The sequence below is a fragment of the Girardinichthys multiradiatus genome, chromosome 6, assembly GCF_021462225.1.
Source record: "Girardinichthys multiradiatus isolate DD_20200921_A chromosome 6, DD_fGirMul_XY1, whole genome shotgun sequence".
NCBI lineage: Eukaryota > Metazoa > Chordata > Actinopteri > Cyprinodontiformes > Goodeidae > Girardinichthys > Girardinichthys multiradiatus.
This window is the reverse complement of record NC_061799.1, coordinates 28183370-28205743: the sequence shown is the minus strand read 5'-3', so window position 1 is coordinate 28205743 and position 22374 is coordinate 28183370. Positions and strand designations below refer to the sequence as shown.

General features: G+C 41.8%; 1 protein-coding gene across 1 annotated transcript in view; it reads right to left on the bottom strand.

The window, feature by feature from the left end:
- Window positions 1-22374, bottom strand: part of obscnb (obscurin, cytoskeletal calmodulin and titin-interacting RhoGEF b) — a 95671-nt gene that overhangs the window by 58398 nt on the left and 14899 nt on the right. The window contains exons 10-30 of the mRNA XM_047368653.1: window positions 21044-21319; window positions 19877-20152; window positions 19484-19765; window positions 18528-18809; window positions 17949-18230; window positions 16738-17013; window positions 14768-15040; window positions 14417-14683; window positions 13429-13698; window positions 13067-13333; window positions 7392-7658; window positions 7192-7304; window positions 6945-7098; window positions 6692-6853; window positions 6507-6611; window positions 5366-5632; window positions 2937-3206; window positions 2578-2844; window positions 2228-2494; window positions 392-658; window positions 36-305 (exon numbers count right to left, since the gene is read on the bottom strand). Of these exons, the coding sequence (XP_047224609.1) occupies window positions 36-305; window positions 392-658; window positions 2228-2494; window positions 2578-2844; window positions 2937-3206; window positions 5366-5632; window positions 6507-6611; window positions 6692-6853; window positions 6945-7098; window positions 7192-7304; window positions 7392-7658; window positions 13067-13333; window positions 13429-13698; window positions 14417-14683; window positions 14768-15040; window positions 16738-17013; window positions 17949-18230; window positions 18528-18809; window positions 19484-19765; window positions 19877-20152; window positions 21044-21319 (5160 nt within the window). The remainder of the gene's footprint in view (window positions 1-35; window positions 306-391; window positions 659-2227; window positions 2495-2577; window positions 2845-2936; window positions 3207-5365; window positions 5633-6506; window positions 6612-6691; window positions 6854-6944; window positions 7099-7191; window positions 7305-7391; window positions 7659-13066; window positions 13334-13428; window positions 13699-14416; window positions 14684-14767; window positions 15041-16737; window positions 17014-17948; window positions 18231-18527; window positions 18810-19483; window positions 19766-19876; window positions 20153-21043; window positions 21320-22374) is intronic.

Genomic DNA, 22374 nt, shown 5'->3' with positions numbered 1-22374 from the left:
TGCTGAATACATTCAAGACGTGCCATGTGGCTTACCTTCAACTTTCAGCGTTGCTTTGGAGCTCAGGTCTTTAATGCTGAAAACCACCTCACCAGAATCAGCAGGGGTGACATCCTTCACAATCAACATGTACTTGCGTCCCTGACTGGAGATCTTAAAGCGACCTTCGTTTTTAACCGTTTTGCCGTTAACAGACCACGAGCAGTCATCAATGTTCTCACGTGACAGAATGCATTCAAAGCTACACGTGTCTCCTTCATTCACCTCAACGGATTTCAGTTTTTTCGTGATGCCAATACCAATTTCTAGTGTAGAAAACAAGAGCTACATTAACAAAGTATTAGTTCTTATCTGGAAGACTGTATTAATGCTTAACTACAAGGGTACTCACCTCTTACAGTGACCTTTGCCTTAGTGACCTCTGTGCCAAGATCACAACTGTACTCTCCACTGTCTTCTTTGGTGACATCCTTAATGATGAGTCCCAAAGACTTGCCTGTGTGAAGGAGCTCATATTTTGTCCCGGCCTTTAAGACTTTATCCTCTTTTCTCCATATTGGAGAAACTCTTGGTTTGTTTGCTTCACATATCAAAGTTATCATGGCTTTCTCCTCTCCTGTGACATCATCTAGCGACTTGAGGAACACAGCACGTTTCTCTGCAAGGCATTAAACAAAGACAGGAGAAACAAACAGCAATAATTTATTTCTGTCTACACCAAATGAAGGTTAAGTCCAAAAAATAGTATTTATGTACACTAAATACATACAGTGCCCTGCAAAAGCATTCACACCCGTTTACTTTTTTTTGCATTTCATTACCTTACAACCACAAACCTCAATATTTATCAACAAAGAGAAAGCAGGTGTTACATTCTTTTAAATGTTTTTTTTAAGATAGAAATCTAGAAAGTGCAGCAAGCAATTGTATTCAGCTTCTAGTCAAACATTTGTAGAGCTACATGTGGATGTAGGTACAGTTCTTTGGAGTATGTCTCTATCAGCTTTGGAAAGTGAATGTTTTGCCTGTTCTTTTTACAAAGCAGTTCAACCTCAGTCAGGTTAGATGAAGAGCACCTGTAAACAGTATTTTAAATATTGCCACATACTTTAAATTTGATCTATGCTTGGACTTTTAGTAGGTAATGGTAAATGGACTGAACTTATATAGCGCTTTTCCAGTCATACAGACCGCTCAAAGCGCTTTACACTAGAGCCACATTCACCCAATCGCACTCACGAACGCTCACACATTCATACACCGATCGGTAGGTAACTTGAGGTTAAGTGCCTTGCCCAGGGGCACATTGACATATGTAAGGAGGAAGCTGGAATCAAACCCACAGCCTTCTGATTGCAAGACGACTACTCTTCCTACTGAGCCACAGTCGCCTAGTAGGCCATTCTCACACATGATGTGCTTTGATCTAAATCATTCCATTGTTGCTCTAGGTGGACACGTCCATCCCTCTCTCATAGCAAATGTGCAAATGACTTTCTTTCAACACTGGCTTTTGTCTTGCCATTCTCCCATAAAGACTAGAGTTTGGCATGTAACAGTGTTAGTTGTCCAGATTTTCCCACCTGACCTTTAGATCTTTACAGCTCCTCCAGAGTTACCATGGGCTACTTCTTCACAATGCTTTCCTGATTGGCCTTGTTTGGCAGGTCAGTTTAGGTAGACAGCCATATTTAAGTAAGTGCCATACAGTTTCTATTGTCAAAATGGATTAAACAGAGCTCCATAATACATATATTCAAAGCTTGGGATGTTGTTTTGGTTTTCATCCCTATTGTCCTTATTGGCTGTTTGCGCTCCTAGGTTTTCTAACAAACCTGTGAGGGTCTCAAAGACCAGCTATATTTATACTGAGATTAAATTACACACTGGTTGATATTATTTTCCACTCTGGTGGCCTCTAAGGGACAATGGTTGAATTGGAATTTATTTAGGGATACTAGAGTGAAGGGGCCTAACTAGAAAAACACACAAAACGTTTATGACCTTTTGTAAAAAAAAAAAGGAAAACTATGTCGTCATAGTTTTTTGCTTTCACTTCAGAATCAGGCACCATTTTGTGTTGATCTATCAAATAAAATCCAAAGAAAAAACATTCAGATTTGTGGTTGCAACATGACAAAATGTAGAAAAGTTCAAAGTGTATGAATACTTTGGCAAGGCGCTGCAATTATATTTGAGTTTTAGAAATGTGAATAGCAGTCCTTACCCTTAACCTTAAGTGTGACAGATTCTTTCACTTTGCGTACTTGCAAGGTGATAGTTCCCCCATCCTGAGGAGCCAAGTTCTTCAGGGTGAGCCTGTGGACCTTACCCTCATGTGTGATGGTGTTCACTTCATTGGTGAACAGCACCTTTTCATTCAGAAGCCACAGTGCATCTTCATCAGCGTAGTTGATCTCACATGTGAAAATTGCATCGCTGTCTTCATCAACCTCTGTGTCAGCCAGGTGCTTGGTAATCTTTATTTCTCGGACTAAGACGTTGAAACAAGAAAGCAGTTTTAGTATGAAGATGAACTCTGTGAGTACATAATTTTCTAAATGCTGTAAATTATACCTTCAACAGTTAGAGTCCCTTTGGTTTCAGCAGGACCTGATTGACAGCGGTACTCTCCACTGTCTTCTTCAGTCAATCTTTGAATAGTAAGTTGACCCCTCGTAGCATCTTGCTTTAAGTTGTATTTATCTGATGCTGCCAGAAGAACAGGACCTTTGAACCATTTCACCTCTTTAGGTGTGGCAGAAAATTTGCACATAAGCGTTGCAGTGCTTTTTTCCTTTGCCTTTACATCTTTGATATGCTCTGCAATCTCAAGCGGACGCTCTAAACATACAGAAAAAAATATGATAACAACTGTATTATTACAGAAAACTAAAGGTACCCAGTTGTTCTGTGAACCTGAAACAAAAGTTCACCTTTGACTGTGAGCTGAGCAAAAGATTTGCTCTTCCCTGCAGTGAACTGCACAGGTCCAGTCATTGATGCTTTGGTCTTTTTAAAGGTGAGACGGTGCATAGTGCCTTCTTTCTCCATCTCAACATCAGCACCCTCCTGCACAGGAACTCCATTCAAAGTCCAAATCGGAGGCTTCACCAATTCCATACTAACTTCAACTTCAAAAACAGCTGCAAAGGGCTCTGTCACTTCAACTGAACTGAGTTCCCGTACAATATTGATGGACTGTTCTGTATGGATCACAGAAAGATCAAGACTGGCTAAGTCAGACTTAATTCCAAAATGCAAATAGCATACATTTTGAAGGTTACAGATATATATAGTTTATATAATAGTTTATTAAATATATAACCCGAGAGTATGGAGGACCATTCCTGCCATAATTAAAAATAAGTACAGAAATAAATAAAATGACTCAATAAAATAATTACTGGGTCAAAAGGTTGCAAGACATATAATCATTGAGCCATTAAATGCAACAAAATAATAAAAAAGAGAGGTTTATTCAATAGTTGATACATTTACCAGAAATAAATATTTATTTCTATGTTAATCTTTAACTGTTGGAATTTATCTTTCCTATTATGCTTATTTTTTATTTAAACAAGTAATTTTCAATCATACCTTTTTCTTGAACTCTATATATTTTCCATTGTTTATTTAATACAGCTGATTTGTTTTTTGCTGTTTTACTTTTACAATTACAAAATCGACCATCAATGTTTGATCCAAGTTGGCCTTTTACGAAGTCACCCTTATGGATAAACGTTGTTATGATCCTTAGGTGATAGATTTTGGTTCTCATTCGTGTTTGTTGCCATTCTTTCCCTGTACATTTTCATTTCTTCCCCTTGGATTGGTATTTGTCCATTCCACTTAATTTAGTGTTTATTTATATCTCTGTTTAGCTCCTGTGTAAATTAATCTCTCTTCCTCAGTCTTCCCACTTACCTTTAGCTGTAGCTAAAGATAAGCATATTTAAACACCAACGTCCTATGTCATTTCCACATCTTCCTCAGCATATAAGCTCTATTCTTTTCATTGTTTTCCGTAGGTAGCCCAACATTACTCTACCCGTTTTCATGCTCATATTTCCTGTTTAACTCCACGATGTGCCGTGACTCTTCCCGTGTTCCTCATCCTGTTTTCCTTGTGCCCTCTTGTAAGCTCTCTGTCCTTGTTTAAATAAATGGTATGTTCATCAAACTCCTGTGTGCTCCTGTCTGCACCTGGGTTCTCCTCCTCATCCAATCAACATGACAACCTTGTGATTAAACATGTTGTTCTTTATGAACAATACATTCCAACTGCAGACATTCAATCAAATACCAACTGGATTTAGAACAGGGAGGCAATTTCTCCCAATTAAACACCTCCTGGTGATTCCATCAGTCTCCGCAAAGGCATCAAAGGCCCCCAGGAGCACAGCAAAATTCCCAGTTGGTACCCTGTCCAAGAAACCATCAAGAGACTTCAAGTACACCAAATAATCTGGAGTTCAGTGCATAGGCACATACAACAGTCAGAGCCTTCCTCTTGCCACTGGAAACCACAAAGAACTGACACTCGCAATACCAGAGTTGGATAAAGTCCAGCATCTTTCCAGGAGAAAGGTTCTAAACATCACACTGTGTGCAGAGACAAATCCAACTATACGTTATTGCCCAACATTACACACCAGCTCCAGCTCTTTTCCGGCCAGTGAAGCAGAATTTCGTCGCCCAGAAGTTAGATAATAAAACCACAAATTAGAGGGACTGGACCTTTACCCTTACCTGGCACTTGACCTTGACTTCTCTGGTGGTGGGCCCAGGTGGAGCAGGCTACCTATTGTCTTTTTGGCATGAGCCCGACTGAGCACCAGGAGCCAAGGCTTGACATCAGGAGCTCATCATGGAGTAGCAATGTTTGGTAATAACCGTGGTCTTCCTTTATCAACATCTTTATATGTTTGAATCTTTCATCTTTTAATAATATTTTACTATTATCACAAGTAATTTAGAGCAAACAAAAACTTATAAATTAAGTGCAAGTCATTTTCTTGTACAATTTCACTTAGACTAATAAAACTCTATGGTTTTACCACTATTTGTCATGAGCCCAATCACTCAGACAAATGCCTGCATAGATTTTAACAGCAGCAGAACTTGTAATTTGGCTTATAGGACAAATAATGTCTGATCTTAATAAATTAGTAGGTGAGATTGGTTACAAAAAGATACAAAATAGAGATTGGTAAATGTTCAAGTATATCCCATTAGTTGATTATTTCAAACTGATAAACATATCTATGCCTCATTGACTCACAGTCTGATGGCTTGTTTTGTGGGTGTATCTATCAACAACAACGCTAGGATTAAAAGTGATTGTTCTCATCTTCTGTTTTACCTTCCACAAGCAGTTTACAGGATGTCTTGTCATCAGTTGCATCACAGGTATACATGTCTTCATCACCAGAGTCCACATCGTTGATGGTGAGCTTTCGGTACACATCTTCACTTTTGGTGTCATATTTTTTGCTGGGTTTGATCTCCATTTTGTTTTTGAACCACTTCACCTTCGCACTGGCACGCGACACTTGGCATTCAAGATGAGCACGGTGCTTATACATCGCTATCTTATCCCTGAGTTTCTTCACAAACTTGACAGGCAGCTCTATAGTAACATGAACATAGTGTGATTGAAGACTAGTAATTGAGTCACAAAAAGGCCTATCAGTGCAAAAGGCCTCAATAAAGCTCTCACTAAAGCACATGAAAGGGAGGACATTGCCCAATGTTTAATTATGCCAAAGCCAGAGAAAGCAGAGCTAAAATATTATAGCAATGGAACATAAAAGCAAAACTCTGGCTTGAAAGTACAATATAAAGTTCACAAATTCATGCAATTCAAAGAAACTTTGACTTTATGCCGCTATCTACCTTAGAACTGAATAGTTTTTGCATATGCAATGTGATCATTGACAGCAACAAGTCAAAATTACTAGATAATGACACAAATAGTTGCCTTCATCAAATCAGAAAAATCATTATGCCAAAGCCCCTAGCAAAAAATGAATCTTGATGCACAAAACACTAAGTTTGGTTCCTGTTGAGAAATATTGGGGGTGCCATCAGGCTTCAATGAGGAGTAAAAACAAAATTAAAAAATTGAAAGTTGCAAATGGATAGTCGATCCAAACTAAAAACAGTTAGAATGATGCAAGGTATTTGTTCTTTTTAGATAAATATTACATCTAATGATAAGGTAAATATTTATATTTATACAACCAATTCATTTGTGAAAAGGTAAGATTAAGATTAAGAAAGAAATAAAATTGATGAAGCCAGTATGTTTAGGTTTAAAGTAAGCAAACATTTAAAATATGGAGTAGGTGAAAGCATTAATTCTAACAGTTTTCACATAATGAATAAGTGTTATCCATCTGCAACACTGTTAAACAGTATGACACAATTGTTAATGACTTCATGCCATTCTCCATATAACATCAGATTTTTTTTTTAAATGTCTATTTGCAAATATTGCTTACCTTTCACTTTAAGTTTTGCAGTTGAAGAAGCTTTTTCAGCTGTAAATTTAATGTCACCCATGTCTTCAGGGTTTACAGACTTAAATAGCAGTACATGCTTTCTCCCTGGAAGAGAAATAAATCTCATCATCTTGTAACAAAACATAATTGCAAGTCACATTAATAACATTTTTTGAAAGCCTTACCCTCCTGTCTAATCTTGATGTTCTCACTGGCTTTAATTTTGGTATTTCCTTTGAACCACTGGTATTCTACATCATCATGAGAGAGTTCACAGATAAACGAAGCACTCTCCTTTTCCACCACCTCCACATCTTTCAGATTCTTAACAATCTTGATATCTCTAGCTGCAGGGACCATTATTAAAAATCAATTTTATTAAGATAACCAAATAAGCACATTACGACTGGTTTGTTAAGTTTGCAGCTCAATAATCACCATGAACAGTGAGCTTTGCAGAGGTGTTATCATCAGCTGTGCGACAGATATAAGTGCCTCCATCTTCAGGTGTGCATTTGCTGATGACTAATGTGCGCTTTCGGCCCAAGGAATGAATGGCAACATTCTTTGCCGGCTTCAGCTCAACATCATCCTGCAGACACGTTGTTTCAAAATGTTATTTGCTACATTCTTTGAATGAATTTTGTTTTGTATGTAGACACTGACTGAACAAGTAACTATTCACCTTGAACCATTTAACTTCTGCATTGTTTCTAGACACTTCACATTCGATAGTTGCCTTTTCCTTCTCAGGAACATTAATGTCCGCAGTGGGTTTGGAGATCATAGCAGGAGATTCTGTAGGATAAGCACATTTAAGTCAAGAAGTGGCAATGACTGAATAGGCAGAGTTCCCTAGTGGGATTAAGCGGCAGCAGAATCTACCTGTGACAATCAGTTTGCTTGAGGTATGGACTCCCTCTGCTTGGAAAGAAATAGTCCCAGCATCCTCCCTCTTCAGATTGGAAAGCGTCAGGGTATGCTTCTTCCCCAGGGTGGTGATGTGGCAGTTAGCCCCTGGCTTTAACTTGGCCCCATCTCTGCCCCACGAGCCTTCAACATCAGCTTGATTTAGCTCCACTTCAAGTGTTACTGTTTCCATTTCATGAGCTTCTGTTTCTTTCAGAGCTTTTATTACCTGAATCTTCTTCACTGAAGGAGAAAACAGCATTTTGTGATCAACATACAGGGAAAAAGTGAAAACGTTTGGAGAATGACAAAAATAGTTTTTCATAAACTTTACTGCATTTGTGTTAGTTCTTGTCACGTGTCTATGATAAACTGAAGTTCACTAGTGCATAAAACGTTTTTAAAGCCTTATTGAGAAATATTTTAAGCTGAGTATTTGCATGTAGATCAATCTTTTTCAAGACATTAACCCAGACATACTGGATATCATCATCTGGGCCAATTGACATGCTGCTCACTTTTTGAGAATGTACTACTGTTTCTTTATGGGACTGAGGTCTGGGGAGTTTTTTTTGCTAAGGAATCTACAGGGGTTGGACAATGAAACTGAAACACCTGGTTTTAGACCACAATAATTTATTAGTATTTATTAGTATGGTGTAGGGCCAATACAGCGTCAATTCGTCTTGGGAATGACATATACAAGTCCTGCACAGTGGTCAGAGGGATTTTAAGCCGTTCTTCTTGCAGGATAGTGGCCAGGTCACTACGTGATACTGGTGGAGGAAAACGTTTCCTGACTCGCTCCTCCAAAACATCCCAAAGTGGCTCAATAATATTTAGATCTGGTGACTGTGCAGGCCATGGGTGATGTTCAACTTCACTTTCATGTTCATCAAACCAATCTTTCACCAGTCTTGCTGTGTATATTGGTGCATTGTCATCCTGATACACGGCACCGCGCCTTCAGGATACAATGTTTGAACCATTGGATGCACATGTACTCGTACTCGTACTCGTCGTCTTCCGCTTATCCGGGACCGGGTCGCGGGGGCAGCAGTCTCAGCAGAGACGCCCAGACGTCCCTCTTTCCAGACACCTCCTCCAGCTCCTCCAGGGGGAGCCCAAGGCGTTCCCACGCCAGCCGGGAGACATAGTCCCTCCAGCGTGTCCTGGGCTGTCCCCTGGGCCTCCCCCCGGTGGGACGTGCCTGGAGCACCTCCCGAGGAAGGCGTCCAGGAGGCATTCGGTATAGATGCCCGAGACACCTCAACTGGCTCCTCTCGATGTGGAGGAGCAGCGGCTCTACTCCAAGCCCCTCCCGGATGGCCGAGCTCCTCACCCTATCTCTAAGGGAGTGCCCGGCAACCCTACGGAGGAAGCTCATTTCAGCCGCTTGTATCCGGGATCTCGTTCTTTCGGTCATGACCCAAAGTTCATGGCCATAGGTGAGGGTAGGAACATAGACGGACCGGTAAATTGAGAGCTTTGCTTTTCGGCTCATCTCTCTCTTCACCACAACGGACCGGCACAGTGCCCCCATTACTGTGGCAGCCGCACTGATCCGTCTGTCGATCTCCCGCTCCATTCTTCCCTCACTCGTGAACAAGACCCCGAGATACTTAAACTCCTCCACTTGAGGCAGGAACTCCCCACCAACCTGAAGAGGACAAGCCACCCTTTTCCGGTCGAGTACCATGGCCTCGGACTTGGAGGAGCTGATCCTCATCCCAGCCGCGTCACACTCGGCTGCGAACCGCCACAGCGCATGCTGTAGGTCTTGGCTAGAGGGGGCCAGCAGGACCACGTTATCCGCAAAAAGAAAAGACGAAATCCACTGGTCCCCAAACCAGACCCCCTCCGGCCCTTGGCTGCGTCTAGAAATCCTGTCCATAAAAGTTATGAACAGGACCGGTGACAAAGGGCAACCCTGCCAGAGTCCAACATGCACCGGGAAAAGGTCCGACTTAGTGCCGGCAATGCGGACCAAACTCCCGCTCCGCTCGTACAGGGACCGGATGGCCCCTAATAAAGGGCCCCCGATTCCATACTCCTGGAGCACCCCCCACAGGGCATCACGAGGGACACAGTTGAATGCCTTCTCCAGGTCCACAAAACACATGTGAACCGGTTGGGCAAACTCCCATGAACCCTCGAGCAGCCTGTAGAGGGTATAGAGCTGGTCCAGTGTTCCACGGCCGGGACGAAAACCACACTGCTCCTCCTGAAGCCGAGGTTCGACTATCGGTCGGACTCTCCTCTCCAATACCCTGGCGTAGGCCTTACCAGGGAGGCTGAGGAGTGTGATCCCCCTGCAGTTGGAACACACCCTCCGGTCACCCTTCTTTTGTAGGGGGACCACCACCCCAGTCTGCCAGTCCAGAGGCACTGTTCCTGACCGCCACGCAATGTTGAAGAAGCTTGTCAACCATGACAGCCCTACAACATCCAGAGACTTGAGGTACTCAGGGCGGATCTCATCCACCCCCGAAGCCTTGCCACCGCGGAGCTTTTTAACAACCTCGGTGACTTCAGCCTGGGTGATGAAATAGTCCAACCCCGAGTCCCCAGCCTCTGTTTCCACCACGGAATGCGTGATGGCAGGATTGAGGAGATTATCGAAGTACTCCTTCCACCGCCCGATAATGTCTCCTTCCACAGCCCGGGCCGCAGCATGCTTGGCCTCACGGTACCCGTCAGCCGCCTCAGGAGTCCCACAAGCCAACCACAGCCGAAAGGACTCCTTCTTCAGCTTGACAGCATCCCTTACTGCCGGTGTCCACCACCGGCAGTAAGTTTGTCTGGCTTTCTCCTCCTCCAGCGGATCCAATTCACCACCAGGTGGTGATCAGTGGACAGCTCAGCCCCTCTCTTCACCCGAGTGTCCAAAACATGCGGCCGAAGGTCTGAGGATACGACAACAAAGTCGATCATCGACCTCCTGCCTAGGGTGTCCTGGTGCCAAGTGCACTGATGGACACCCTTATGTTTGAACAAGGTGTTCGTTATGGACAATCCGTGACTAGCACAGAAGTCCAATAACAAAACACCACTCGGATTCAGATCGGGGAGGCCATTCCTCCCGATCACGCCTCTCCAGGTGTCACTGTCGTTCCCCACGTGGGCGTTGAAGTCCCCCAGCAGAATAATGGAGTCCCCGGGAGGGGCACTATCCAGCACCCCCGACAGGGACGCCAAGAAGGATGGGTACTCTGCACTACCACTCGGCCCGTAGGCTGAAATGATAGTCAGAGACCTCTCCCCAACCCGAAGGCACAGGGATACGACCCTCTCATCCACTGGGGTAAACCCCAACACGAGACGGCTGAGCTGGGGGGCAACAAGCAAACCCACACCAGCCCCCCGCCTCTCCCCATGGGCCACTCCAGAGTAGAAGAGAGTCCAACCCCTCTCAAGGAGATGGGTTCCAGAGCCCACGCTGTGCGTGGAGGCGAGCCCGACTATTTCTAGTCAATATCTCTCGACCTCCCGCACCAGCTCAGGCTCCTTCCCCCCCAGCGGTGTGACATTCCACATCCCTAGAGCCAGCCTAAGCATCCGGGGATCAGGCCGCCAAGGTCTCCACCTTCGTCCGCCACCCAATCCTCTTTGCACCGGTCCCTCAAGGTTCCCCCTGCAGGTGGTGGGCCCACTGGGGGATGGCCTCGCATCTCTCGTTCGGGCTTGGCCCGGCCGGGTCCCGCGAGGAGCAACCCGGCCACCAGGCACTCTCCAACGAGTCCCAACCCCAGGCCTGGCTCCAGGGTGGGACCCCGGCTCCGCCGTACCGGGCGACGTCACGTGCCTCGATATTTTGGTCCTCATGAGGGATTCTTGAACCACTCTTTGTCTGACCCATCACCTAGAGCCTGTTTGCCATGGGACACCCTACCAGGGGCATTTAGGCCCCAGACAACATAGTCTCTAGGATCATTTGAGCACTCAAACCCCTCCACCACGTTAAGGTGGCGGTTCAAGGAGGGGTTGGATGCACATGGTCCTCAAGAATGGTTCGGTAGTCCTTCGCAGTGACACGTCCATCTAGCACAAGTATTGGGCCAAGGGAATGCCATGATATGGCAGCCCAAACCATCACTGATCCACCCTCATGCTTCACTCTGGGCATGCAACAGTCTGCGTGGTACGCTTCTTTGGGGCTTCTCCACACCGTAACTCTCTCAGATGTGGGGAAAACAGTAAAGGTGGACTCATCAGAGAACAATACATGTTTCATATTGTCCACAGCCCAAGATTTGTGCTCCTTGCACCATTGAAACCGACGTTTGGCATTGGCATGAGTGACCAAAGGTTTGGCTATAGCAGCCCGGCCGTGTATTTTGACCCTGTGGAGCTCCCGACGGACAGTTCTGGTGGAAACAGGAGAGTTGAGGTGCACATTTAATTCTGCCGTGACTTGGGCAGCCATGGTTTTATGTTTTTTGGATACAATCCGGGTTAGCACCCGAACATCCCTTTCAGACAGCTTCCTCTTGCATCCACAGTTAATCCTGTTGGATGTGGTTCGTCCTTCTTGGTGGTATGCTGACATTACCCTGGATACCGTGGCTCTTGATACATCACAAAGACTTGCTGTCTTGGTCACAGATGCGCCAGCAAGATGTGCACCAACAATTTGCCCTCTTTTGAACTCTGGTATGTCACCCATAATGTTGTGCGCATTTCAATATTTTGAGCAAAACTGTGCTCTTACCCTGCTAATTGAACCTTCACACTCTGCTCTTACTGGTGCAATGTGCAATAAATGAAGATTGGCTACCAGGCTGGTCCAATTTAGCCATGAAATCTCCCACACTAAAATGACAGGTCTTTCAGTTTAATTGTCCAACCCATGTAAATTTCAATACTTTGGTCCTTTACAGAATGTTAGTCTGTTTTTGATGTTTTCGTAGCAGAGAACCCGTTTCTTTGATGTGTTTTTTCACAAAGTCAGCATCCAAAAACATCTACCTCACTGTGCATCGAGACAAACAAATATTGAGCTCTGCCATTCCTTACAAGCTTTGCCACCAGTGCCTAGCTAGTGATGAGTTGAATTTTCTGCATGAGATGGTCCTCTGATTTTCTGGATTGTCTTGGACACCCCAAAGCTTGATAAGCCCTTTTGATGCAAAGTCATGATGACTGCAGATGTTTCCTTGGACATAATCGTGTTTGACAAGAGAATAATGATTTCAAGCCGCACTCTCTTCAAAATCAACCATCTGTTCTGCTAATTCAATCAGAATGGCAAATCAATATCTGATGCCCTTAACTAAGACTTTCCCCTGAATTAATCATAAGATCACTGAAAGAATGATAGAAGGTAATTTTGTGTAAAGGCTAATGGCAATCAACATTTCTTCTCATCATTCTACATAGCAACCTAGACTGAATGGAAATTGCCACCATAAAAGATTAAGCTGTAAAGTTAGTGAAAAACAACATTTCTGTCACTCTCAAAACGTTTGATCATGACTGTTTAAGCCTAAGTGAAGAAAATCATGTGATTTGTAAATGCAAAACAATCCTCTATATACACATTTTGGGAAAACAGCATCACTTTTCTGTGGTGAAAAAGTTGTTGTATGACCAGATATATATATATATATATTATCATTCTCAATAAAAATCTTATTGGGGACTATTCTTACTCTCAACAGTGAGCTTTGCTTGGGTCTTGTCATCCAGAGTCTCACAAGAGTAAATGCCCCGGTCAGAATAAGTTACTCTTTTGAAAAGCAGGGCCTGCATTGCTCCTTCAACTCGAATCTCTATGTTTCCTGCAGGCTGCAGCACCACACTGTTCTTCATCCACTTGACTTCATCTGAGGGCTTGCTGAGCACCACCTCCAGTTTTACTTCACTCGCTTCCTCCACTGCCAGGTTTTCAAGCTTTTTCTTAAACGTGACAGGTTCACCTGGAAGAGGCAGACGTAGGGATTTACATGTATTTTTGGAAACAAAAAATGTTACAAATAAATGCAGCTATTTCAACAATAATTTCCAATCTTACGCTGCACTTGAAGAGTTGCTTTACAGCTTTTGCCTTCTGCATCAACACTAACTTCTCCTGCATCTTTCTGGTTGACTGAGGTGATAGTAAGTGAGTGGCTCCCGCCTCCATGCTCAGAATTGTACTTGGGCCCAGCAGTGACGGTTATATTATTGTGGAACCACCTAACGTTGACATCAATCGGGGTGACTGCACATTTGAAAATGGCATCCTTTCCCTCCATTGCGGCGACATTGTTCAGTTTAGAGGTAAACCTCACAAGTCTTGGTGCTGAAAAGAATAAAGCCTGTTTTAGAGATGCTCTCCAGTGGTATATTTTTTCACTAACAATTGTATACTGACAATAAAAACACAAAATGGAACAAAAAATATGGATTTCACAGCACCATTTCCAAAAAGATCAAGACCTCACAAGAGGTGCAATAACAATATTGATCTGCTGGTGTTAGTAAACATTAAGGTGGAAAAGTGTCTTTTTATAGATTTTAACAGAATTGGAACCATTCGAGTTTCATTCTAGTCTGCCCTGGTTCCTTTCACAAAAGGCAAAAAAACACTTTAAACACAAAAACGTTTTCATGTGTTTTATGATTGACAAATGTTCCTAAAATCCAAGCAGTGTTCTCATATATGGTGGTATAGTTGTACAGAATACAAGAAACCATTTAAAATGTGTTTAAAACATGTAAACACTGAGGAAAAAAACAAGAAATAGGTATGAAGGTAGTGAGAAGAACTCTGACTGGTTGCCTAAGGCCTTGTGTGATGTCACCAGTGGCTTATGCATCTGGAAGGTCAGTTTTAGGAGGGTGAATGTTATCAACTAAATAGCACTTTGAAACAAAATGGAAAAAATAAGAAACAACTGACTATAGCATATTGTTCTATAAATAACAAACCATTTGCAAAGTGTCAGAAAACTCTGATGTGCATCTTTAAATGAACTTAGTCTTGAACAGTGAGCTTTCAGTTTCAATTAGTTAATTACCTTTAGATGTTACTTTAGCAGAGGTCTTGTCATTTTTACACACACAGCTGTATTCCCCTTCATCTTCTTTAGTCACTGCTGTTACAGTGAGGACTCTTTTAGCTCCATCTGTTCTGACACAGTGCCTGTTTCCAGGTTTAATTTCACGCCCCTCGTGCTGCCAGACAACATTCCCTGAGGCCTGGTTTAGCTCACAAATTAAGCTTAGTGTTCCTCCTAACTCCACCATAGCAGGTTTCAAAGGAACAACGAACTTCAAAGCTAAGTCTGAAATAAAAGCATAAGGTAGCAGGTGAAAAGAAAATTAGACATTTGCAGAGGCAGGTGCAGAAGTAGTTTCATATGACCTACCTTTAACCTGTAATTTGAATTCCACTTTGTCATCGGGAGTTTGACAGGAGTATGTTCCACAGTCTTTGGTCTCTGCCGATTTCACTGTCAAAGTGCGAGAAAGCCCATCTTTTCGTATTTCACACTTGCTGCTGTCCTTTAGCTCCACACCATCTCTGAACCACTTCACACTACAAGCTTCTGTGGTCACTTCAGTAGTTAAAACAACATTTTCACTTGCTTCAACAATAAATGTATCCTTGGCAGGCTTCTTCTTGAACTTGACAGCCAAATCTACAAAACAGAACATTTTTAAGTGTTTTGTTGCAGAACATTATCCTCCAGTTGAAACTTTATGTATACAGGTCCTTCTCAAAATATTAGCATATTGTGATAAAGTTCATTATTTTCCATAATGTCATAATGAAAATCTAACATTCATATATTTTAGATTCATTGCACACTAACTGAAATATTTCAGGTCTTTTATTGTCTTAATACGGATGATTTTGGCATACAGCTCATGAAAACCCAAAATTCCTATCTCACAAAATTAGCATATCATTAAAAGGGTCTCTAAACGAGCTATGAACCTAATCATCTGAATCAACGAGTTAACTCTAAACACCTGCAAAAGATTCCTGGGGCCTTTAAAACTCCCAGCCTGGTTCATCACTCAAACCCCAATCATGGATAAGACTGCCGACCTGACTGCTGTCCAGAAGGCCACTATTGACACCCTCAAGCAAGAGGGTAAGACACAGAAAGACATTTCTGAACGAATAAGCTGTTCCCAGAGTGCTGTATCAAGGCACCTCAGTGGGAAGTCTGTGGGAAGGAAAAAGTGTGGCAGAAAACGCTGCACAACGAGAAGAGGTGACCGGACCCTGAGGGAGATTGTGGAGAAGGGCCAATTCCAGACCTTGGGGGACCTGCGGAAGCAGTGGACTGAGTCTGGAGTAGAAACATCCAGAGCCACCGTGCACAGGCGTGTGCAGGAAATGGGCTACAGGTGCCGCATTCCCCAGGTCAAGCCACTTTTGAACCAGAAACAGCGGCAGAAGCGCCTGACCTGGGCTACAGAGAAGCAGCACTGGACTGTTGCTCAGTGGTCCAAAGTACATTTTTCGGATGAAAGCAAATTCTGCATGTCATTCGGAAATCAAGGTGCCAGAGTCTGGAGGAAGACTGGGGAGAAGGAAATGCCAAAATGCCAGAAGTCCAGTGTCAAGTACCCACAGTCAGTGGTGGTCTGGGGTGCCGTGTCAGCTGCTGGTGTTGGTCCACTGTGTTTTATCAAGGGCAGGGTCAATGCAGCTAGCTATCAGGAGATTTTGGAGCACTTCATGCTTCCATCTGCTGAAAAGCTTTATGGAGATGAAGATTTCATTTTTCAGCACGACCTGGCACCTGCTCGCAGTGCCAAAACCACTGGTAAATGGTTTACTGACCATGGTATCACTGTGCTCAATTGGCCTGCCAACTCTCCTGACCTGAACCCCATAGAGAATCTGTGGGATATTGTGAAGAGAACGTTGAGAGACTCAAGACCCAACACTCTGGATGAGCTAAAGGCCGCTATCGAAGCATCCTGGGCCTCCATAAGACCTCAGCAGTGCCACAGGCTGATTGCCTCCATGCCACGCCGCATTGAAGCAGTCATTTCTGCAAAAGGATTCCCGACCAAGTATTGAGTGCATAACTGTACATGATTATTTGAAGGTTGACGTTTTTTGTATTAAAAACACTTTTCTTTTATTGGTCGGATGAAATATGCTAATTTTGTGAGATAGAAATTTTGGGTTTTCATGAGCTGTATGCCACAATCATCCGTATTAAGACAATAAAAGACCTGAAATATTTCAGTTAGTGTGCAATGAATCTAAAATATATGAATGTTAAATTTTCATCATGACATTATGGAAAATAATGAACTTTATCACAATATGCTAATATTTTGAGAAGGACCTGAATTTGTAATATACTGGTACCTGTCAACTGCAGCTTAAATCCCAGCTTCTCGCTTCCAGCTTCACAGGTGTATTCCCCAGCATCTTTCTTCTCCATTCTTTCTATCACCAGCTCACGGGTCTTTCCCTTTGACTCTATGTGGGTCCCCTTACTGGAAGCCAGAAGCTTTCCATCCTTGAACCACTTCACCTCCATCTTGGAGTCTGAAACTTCACAATTCAGAGTGGCTTTCTGGGAGAGAGCAGCTTTCACTTCTCTTTGGACTGATTCCTTGTTAGAAAAGCCAGCTAGAGGTTCTAGAATGCAATGAGAAAGTGTAAATATTTCAGGTAACCTAAAAATGCTAACATTGGAAGTATCTTTCAGCTGGAAACACACGGAGAAACCAGCTGGTAAATGGCATCGGACAAATTTTCAGCTTATATGGCCATGACTGGTGGCCAGTTGGTCGGGAAGTGCAATATGTAATCTTTTCCAAAGGTATCAACAACACTCTTCTGTGTGGACTCCGTTACTGAGCAAAGAAGATTCAGAGTTAACTATCTTTAGTATCAGGGAGTCAGAGGAAGTACAGAGATGTAAGCAGCTATATAAAATGAAACTTTCTTTGACATGTCTGCAACTCATTCAGACTGCAAGAACGTCAGAGTGAGACTTTCAGGAAGTAACTGGAAGGCTAAACAGGTACAGCTGCTGCTTTGTTTTATCCACCTTAGCTTTCAACGTCTCTCTCTCGTGGCTCATGCTGCATTTGGAAATGTTGGTAGGATTTTAAATATCTCAGAGTTAAAGTAAGGATGTACATTCTCTACATAATATATACGTCGACTAAGTTTTGTAATGCTGTGTGCTAATCAAGCTAATTGCTAAAAGTAAGATGCTAAAGATGATCTATACTTTTCTAATCCATACCAACTTTCTCTTTGATTTTAAGCAGTTAAATGCTGCTTCAGGGTGATTGCTGTCTAACACACATGATTGATGTCGCTGCCTCAGAATTCGGCATCAAAAGGCTATTTTACTTATTTCTATTTTTTTATACTTGTCTTTCCTGATATAGTCCATTCTTTATGTTCTCTATCTTTTATGTTGTACCCTTCATAGTAAAAACATAAAAAAAAAACTGTTAACAAAAGGAGAAAAGGCAATTGAATGTTTTAGAAAAGCAAAGCTGTAGAAATAAATTCAGTATAATGTTATACTCCAACGTGGTATATTTTCTTTCTCCTACCTGCCACATGAATTTTAAAAGCCAACTTCTCAGTGCCAGCCTCACAGATGTATTCTCCAGCGTCTTTCCTCTCTGCATTGTCAATCACCAGCTGGCGACTCTTGCCCTTTGACTCTGCACATATGGACTTGCTGGATGTCAGCAGCTTACCATCCTTGTACCATTTCACCTCCGTCTTTGCATCTGCAACCTCACAGCTCAGTGTGGCTTTCTGGGACAAAGAAGCATTCACCTCCTTTTGGACAGACTCCTTGTTGAAGAAGGCAGACTTAAGTTGGGTCTCTGTAAAAATAATAAAGAAAAACATGTTGAAGTTTCATCTTTGTTGTGATCCAACCCAAAGCTAGCTGGAACAATTATATTTTATGGTTATGTGCTAACTGAATAATGTGAGCAGTTTTGTTTATGCTATAAATGAAGATTTAAAATAATTAAAAAACAGATGTGAATGTGGAGTAATATCAGCAGCTAAATAGCTTGCATATTAGTATCAAGTTGAAATTAAGCAGTTTGATTTTAAAGATTAAAAGACCTATAAGATTTATTCATCTGAGATTACAAGTATGAAAAACTCCTTACCTTCAACATGTATCTTAAAGGCCAACTTTTCAACCCCAGCCTCACAGAAGTACTCTCCAGCATCTTTTCTCTCCACACTGTCAACCACCAGTTGGCGGCTCTTGCCTTTTGAATCGGTGTGGACTCTTTTGCTGGAGGTTAAAAGCTTGTCATCTTTGTACCATTTCACCTCTGTCTTCATGTCATTTACCTCACAGCTCAGAGTGGCTTTCTGGGACAGAGTGGCTTTCACTTCTTTCTGCACAGACTCCTTGTTGACAAAGGCCAACTTGGGTTGGATCTCTACAGATAATAAAGAAAATCCTCATGCTCCATCTTGATATTAAAATAATTACTTACTAATGGTGTGATGTGAGCAAGTTTTAGCCAGGGGTGCTATATCTTACATCTAAAGGTAATGGAAAATGATATAATACAACTAAAACTGTATGCATGTAATTAGGAGGGGAGCTGTCAAAAACATGAAAATACTTAAGATATACTGAAACAATAAAACAGTAACAAAAATGAAACCTTTACTTGAGCTTGTTTTTCATCTTTCTTGTATTTAGTTTAGTTTACACATTTAGTGTTGGCTTTAAAAAGTAAAAAACACACAGGGCTGCAAGGTGCAATGCTATTTCTTATGTGAAGAAAGGATGCTAAACATTTAAAATTTCCAGCCAAAAAATAAATACTGAAAAATACAAATGACAAATTTGTAGAGAACTTTGTGGAGGGAGCAAAAAAGTGACAGAAAGAAAGCATTCCAACATCATCAAAATCCTGAGGGAAACATCCAAAAAAGCTGTTCAGCAATTATAAAAAAGGTATTATTGCTGTAAGGCCAGTAAACATTTTTTCATTTGTTACTGAGAACAGTGTGAAACACTCTTGACAATAATTAATTTGAAAATTGATAGATCCATCAAATCTAATCTATCAGATTACTATATTGGGTATGAAAAACTCCTTACCTTCAACATGTATCTTAAAAGCCAGCTTTTCAGACCCAGCCTCACAGAAGTACTCCCCAGCATCTTTCCTCTCCACGCTGTCAATCACCAGCTGGCGGTTCTTGCCTTTTGATTCAGTGTGGATTGTTTTGCTGGAGGTCAGCAACTTGCCATCCTTGTACCATTTCACCTCTGTCTTGTTGTCAGCAAGGTCACAGCTTAGGGTGGCCTTCTGGGAAAGAGTGGCTTTCACTTCTTTTTGCACAGACTCCTTTTTGAAGAAGGCAGACTGGGCCTGCAGTTCTGTGGAGATTAAGTATGTATGACTTTCATATCAATAATCTATTTTTCAGTATCATTACCTGCAGTATCTGTGGAATATATTGACCATCTCAGTTTAGTTTTGGATCCTACCTTCTACTTGAAGTTTGAAGGCAAGCTTTTCTGTACCAGCCTCACAGATGTACTCTCCGGCATCTTTCTTCTCCAGGCTCTCTATCACCACCTGGCGACTTCTGCCTTTTGACTCTGTGTGTACCGTCTTACTAGACGTGAGAAGCTTGCCATCTTTGTACCATTTAACCTCTGTCTTGGTATTAGACACCTCACAGCTAAGTGTAGCTTTCTGGGACACAGTGGCTTTAAAATCCTTCTGGACCGACTCCTTGTTGGAGAAGACTGACTGGGCTTCTGATAAAACGGTCATGAAAGAAAATACATTAGTTACATCTTACTAAAATTAACTTCATTTCATTGCATAGCCTTTGTTGACACTGTAGATCATTAAAAAGCATTACACATACAATAAAATAAAATACAAGAAGTTTTAAAAAAGTTTGGCTGTGGCCATGGCAGTGGCCCATGTACGGAGGCTAGAGCCCTGGACGCAGCCATCACGGGTTTGAATCCAGGCCCGTTGACCTTTGCTGCATGTCTTCCCCTCTCTCTCTCCACCCCACTTCCTGTCAGTCGGCTTACAAAATAAAGGCCACTAGTGCCACAAAAGTTGAAACAATAGGGTTAAAAATATTATGCATGAAGTGCTGCATAAAGTGCAGTGCTATCTTAATTTGTAAGTTTAATTGCACTTGGATAAACACTTTAAAAATCTGGAGGTGAGGGCCTTGATAGATCTACGTCTTCCTGATAGCAGCAACTTCACAGATCATGTCCTGGATGAAAACAATCCTGATTCTCTTTGCTCGGCACAGGCATCTGATGTTATAAAGGTCAGACAGTGTTTGGAAGTGGTGCCTTTAATGTCCCAGACTGACTTCCATACTCTCTCAAGAGCCTTCCTGTCAGTTGAGGTGCAGTTTGCACACCACACCAAGATATCTTGAATGATGACGCTTTCAACAGCACATTTATAAGAAGACAGCAGCAGCTCCTGGGACAACTTTCCATGATGACCTCAAAAGTACATTCTGCTGTGCTTTTTTCACAAGAGCAGTGATGTTGACAGTCCACATAAAAGCCTGATGAATATGTACCGAACACTTTGACCTGCTACATGGATCTGATAAATCCACTAAATCTAATAATATAACTTTACTATATTTGGTATGAAAAACTGCTTACCTTCAACATGTATCTTAAAAGCCAGCTTTTCAGCCCCAGCCTCACAGAAGTACTCCCCAGCATCTTTCTTCTCCACACTGTCAATCACCAGCTGGCGGCTCTTGCCTTTTGATTCAGTATGGATTGTTTTGCTCGAAATCAGCAGCTTGCCATCCTTGTACCATTTCACCTCTGTCTTCGTGTCCGCTACTTCGCAGCTCAGGGTGGTTTTCTGTGAGAGAGTGGTCTTCACCTCACTCTGTATTAACTCCTTGTTGCAGAAAGTAGACAGAGTCTCTGAAAGTAAAGTCAGTAAGAAATACGGTGTTGGTAAGAACAATAAATACAGTTTCAAAAGACTAAAACTAAATAGAGATAATTGAATTATTCTTCAACACCAGCAAGTGATGACCTTTAGAACATCAGGTAACGTTGCATGAAATCATTATGATCAAATAAATAATCAAATAAAAACGACAATGATTGCGGACATTGTAATAATGCACAAACACATTTCTAATGAGTTTACCCAGAGTCCTAACTTTTATTAGATGATTTAAAGTTTTATAAAAAAAAATTAGGTATTAAAGGATGTTTGAATTAAACTAAGTTTGTAATATGTTTGGGGGGATTTTATAATACAACACACTATAAATAGCTATACAGCATTATTGAGACAGAAGAGTGCTTGATGTTAAAACTACTGAAACTGATCTTCAGACATGTACTTGGTTCTGTTGCAGAAGGAGACATGGCAGGCTTTCTGGCAAACTGACAGACACAATGATTTATGTGACTATTTTCAAATGAATCTAGATATAATAATTTATATATCATTTAAATATGGTTTCATTGTGTTTATTTTTACATTTACGCAGTGCTACAACCTTTTTGGGAACAAGCAGTGTTGCCTATGAACTAGTTTAACTCATTTTATTGAGAACCTTGAACTAAACAATGCTGTTTTTTGACGTGATGAATTTGAGCAAAGCCCTAATTTAAGAAAATCGTTCAGAGGTTAAATTAATATTAATAGCTTTAAACTTCATTATAATGCCTCTGACTGCAATTCAAAAGTAAAAATATTAACTGAAGGCTCAAGTTCTAACTATTAAAACTAGTAATAATATTGCATATGCGTATGAGTGGTAGATACACAAAGAGAACTAAGGACACTGCAGCTGCATTGCAATTCTAACTTTTGTCTCAAACCATTGTACAGATAGGTATACTCGAAATAATGACATAGATTTTATCTATAATATACATCATTGAAGATTTTCTCAGCTAATGTGCTTAAAACTAATCACGATCAATTTAAAGAGACATATTTTAAAAGTTACACCAAATAA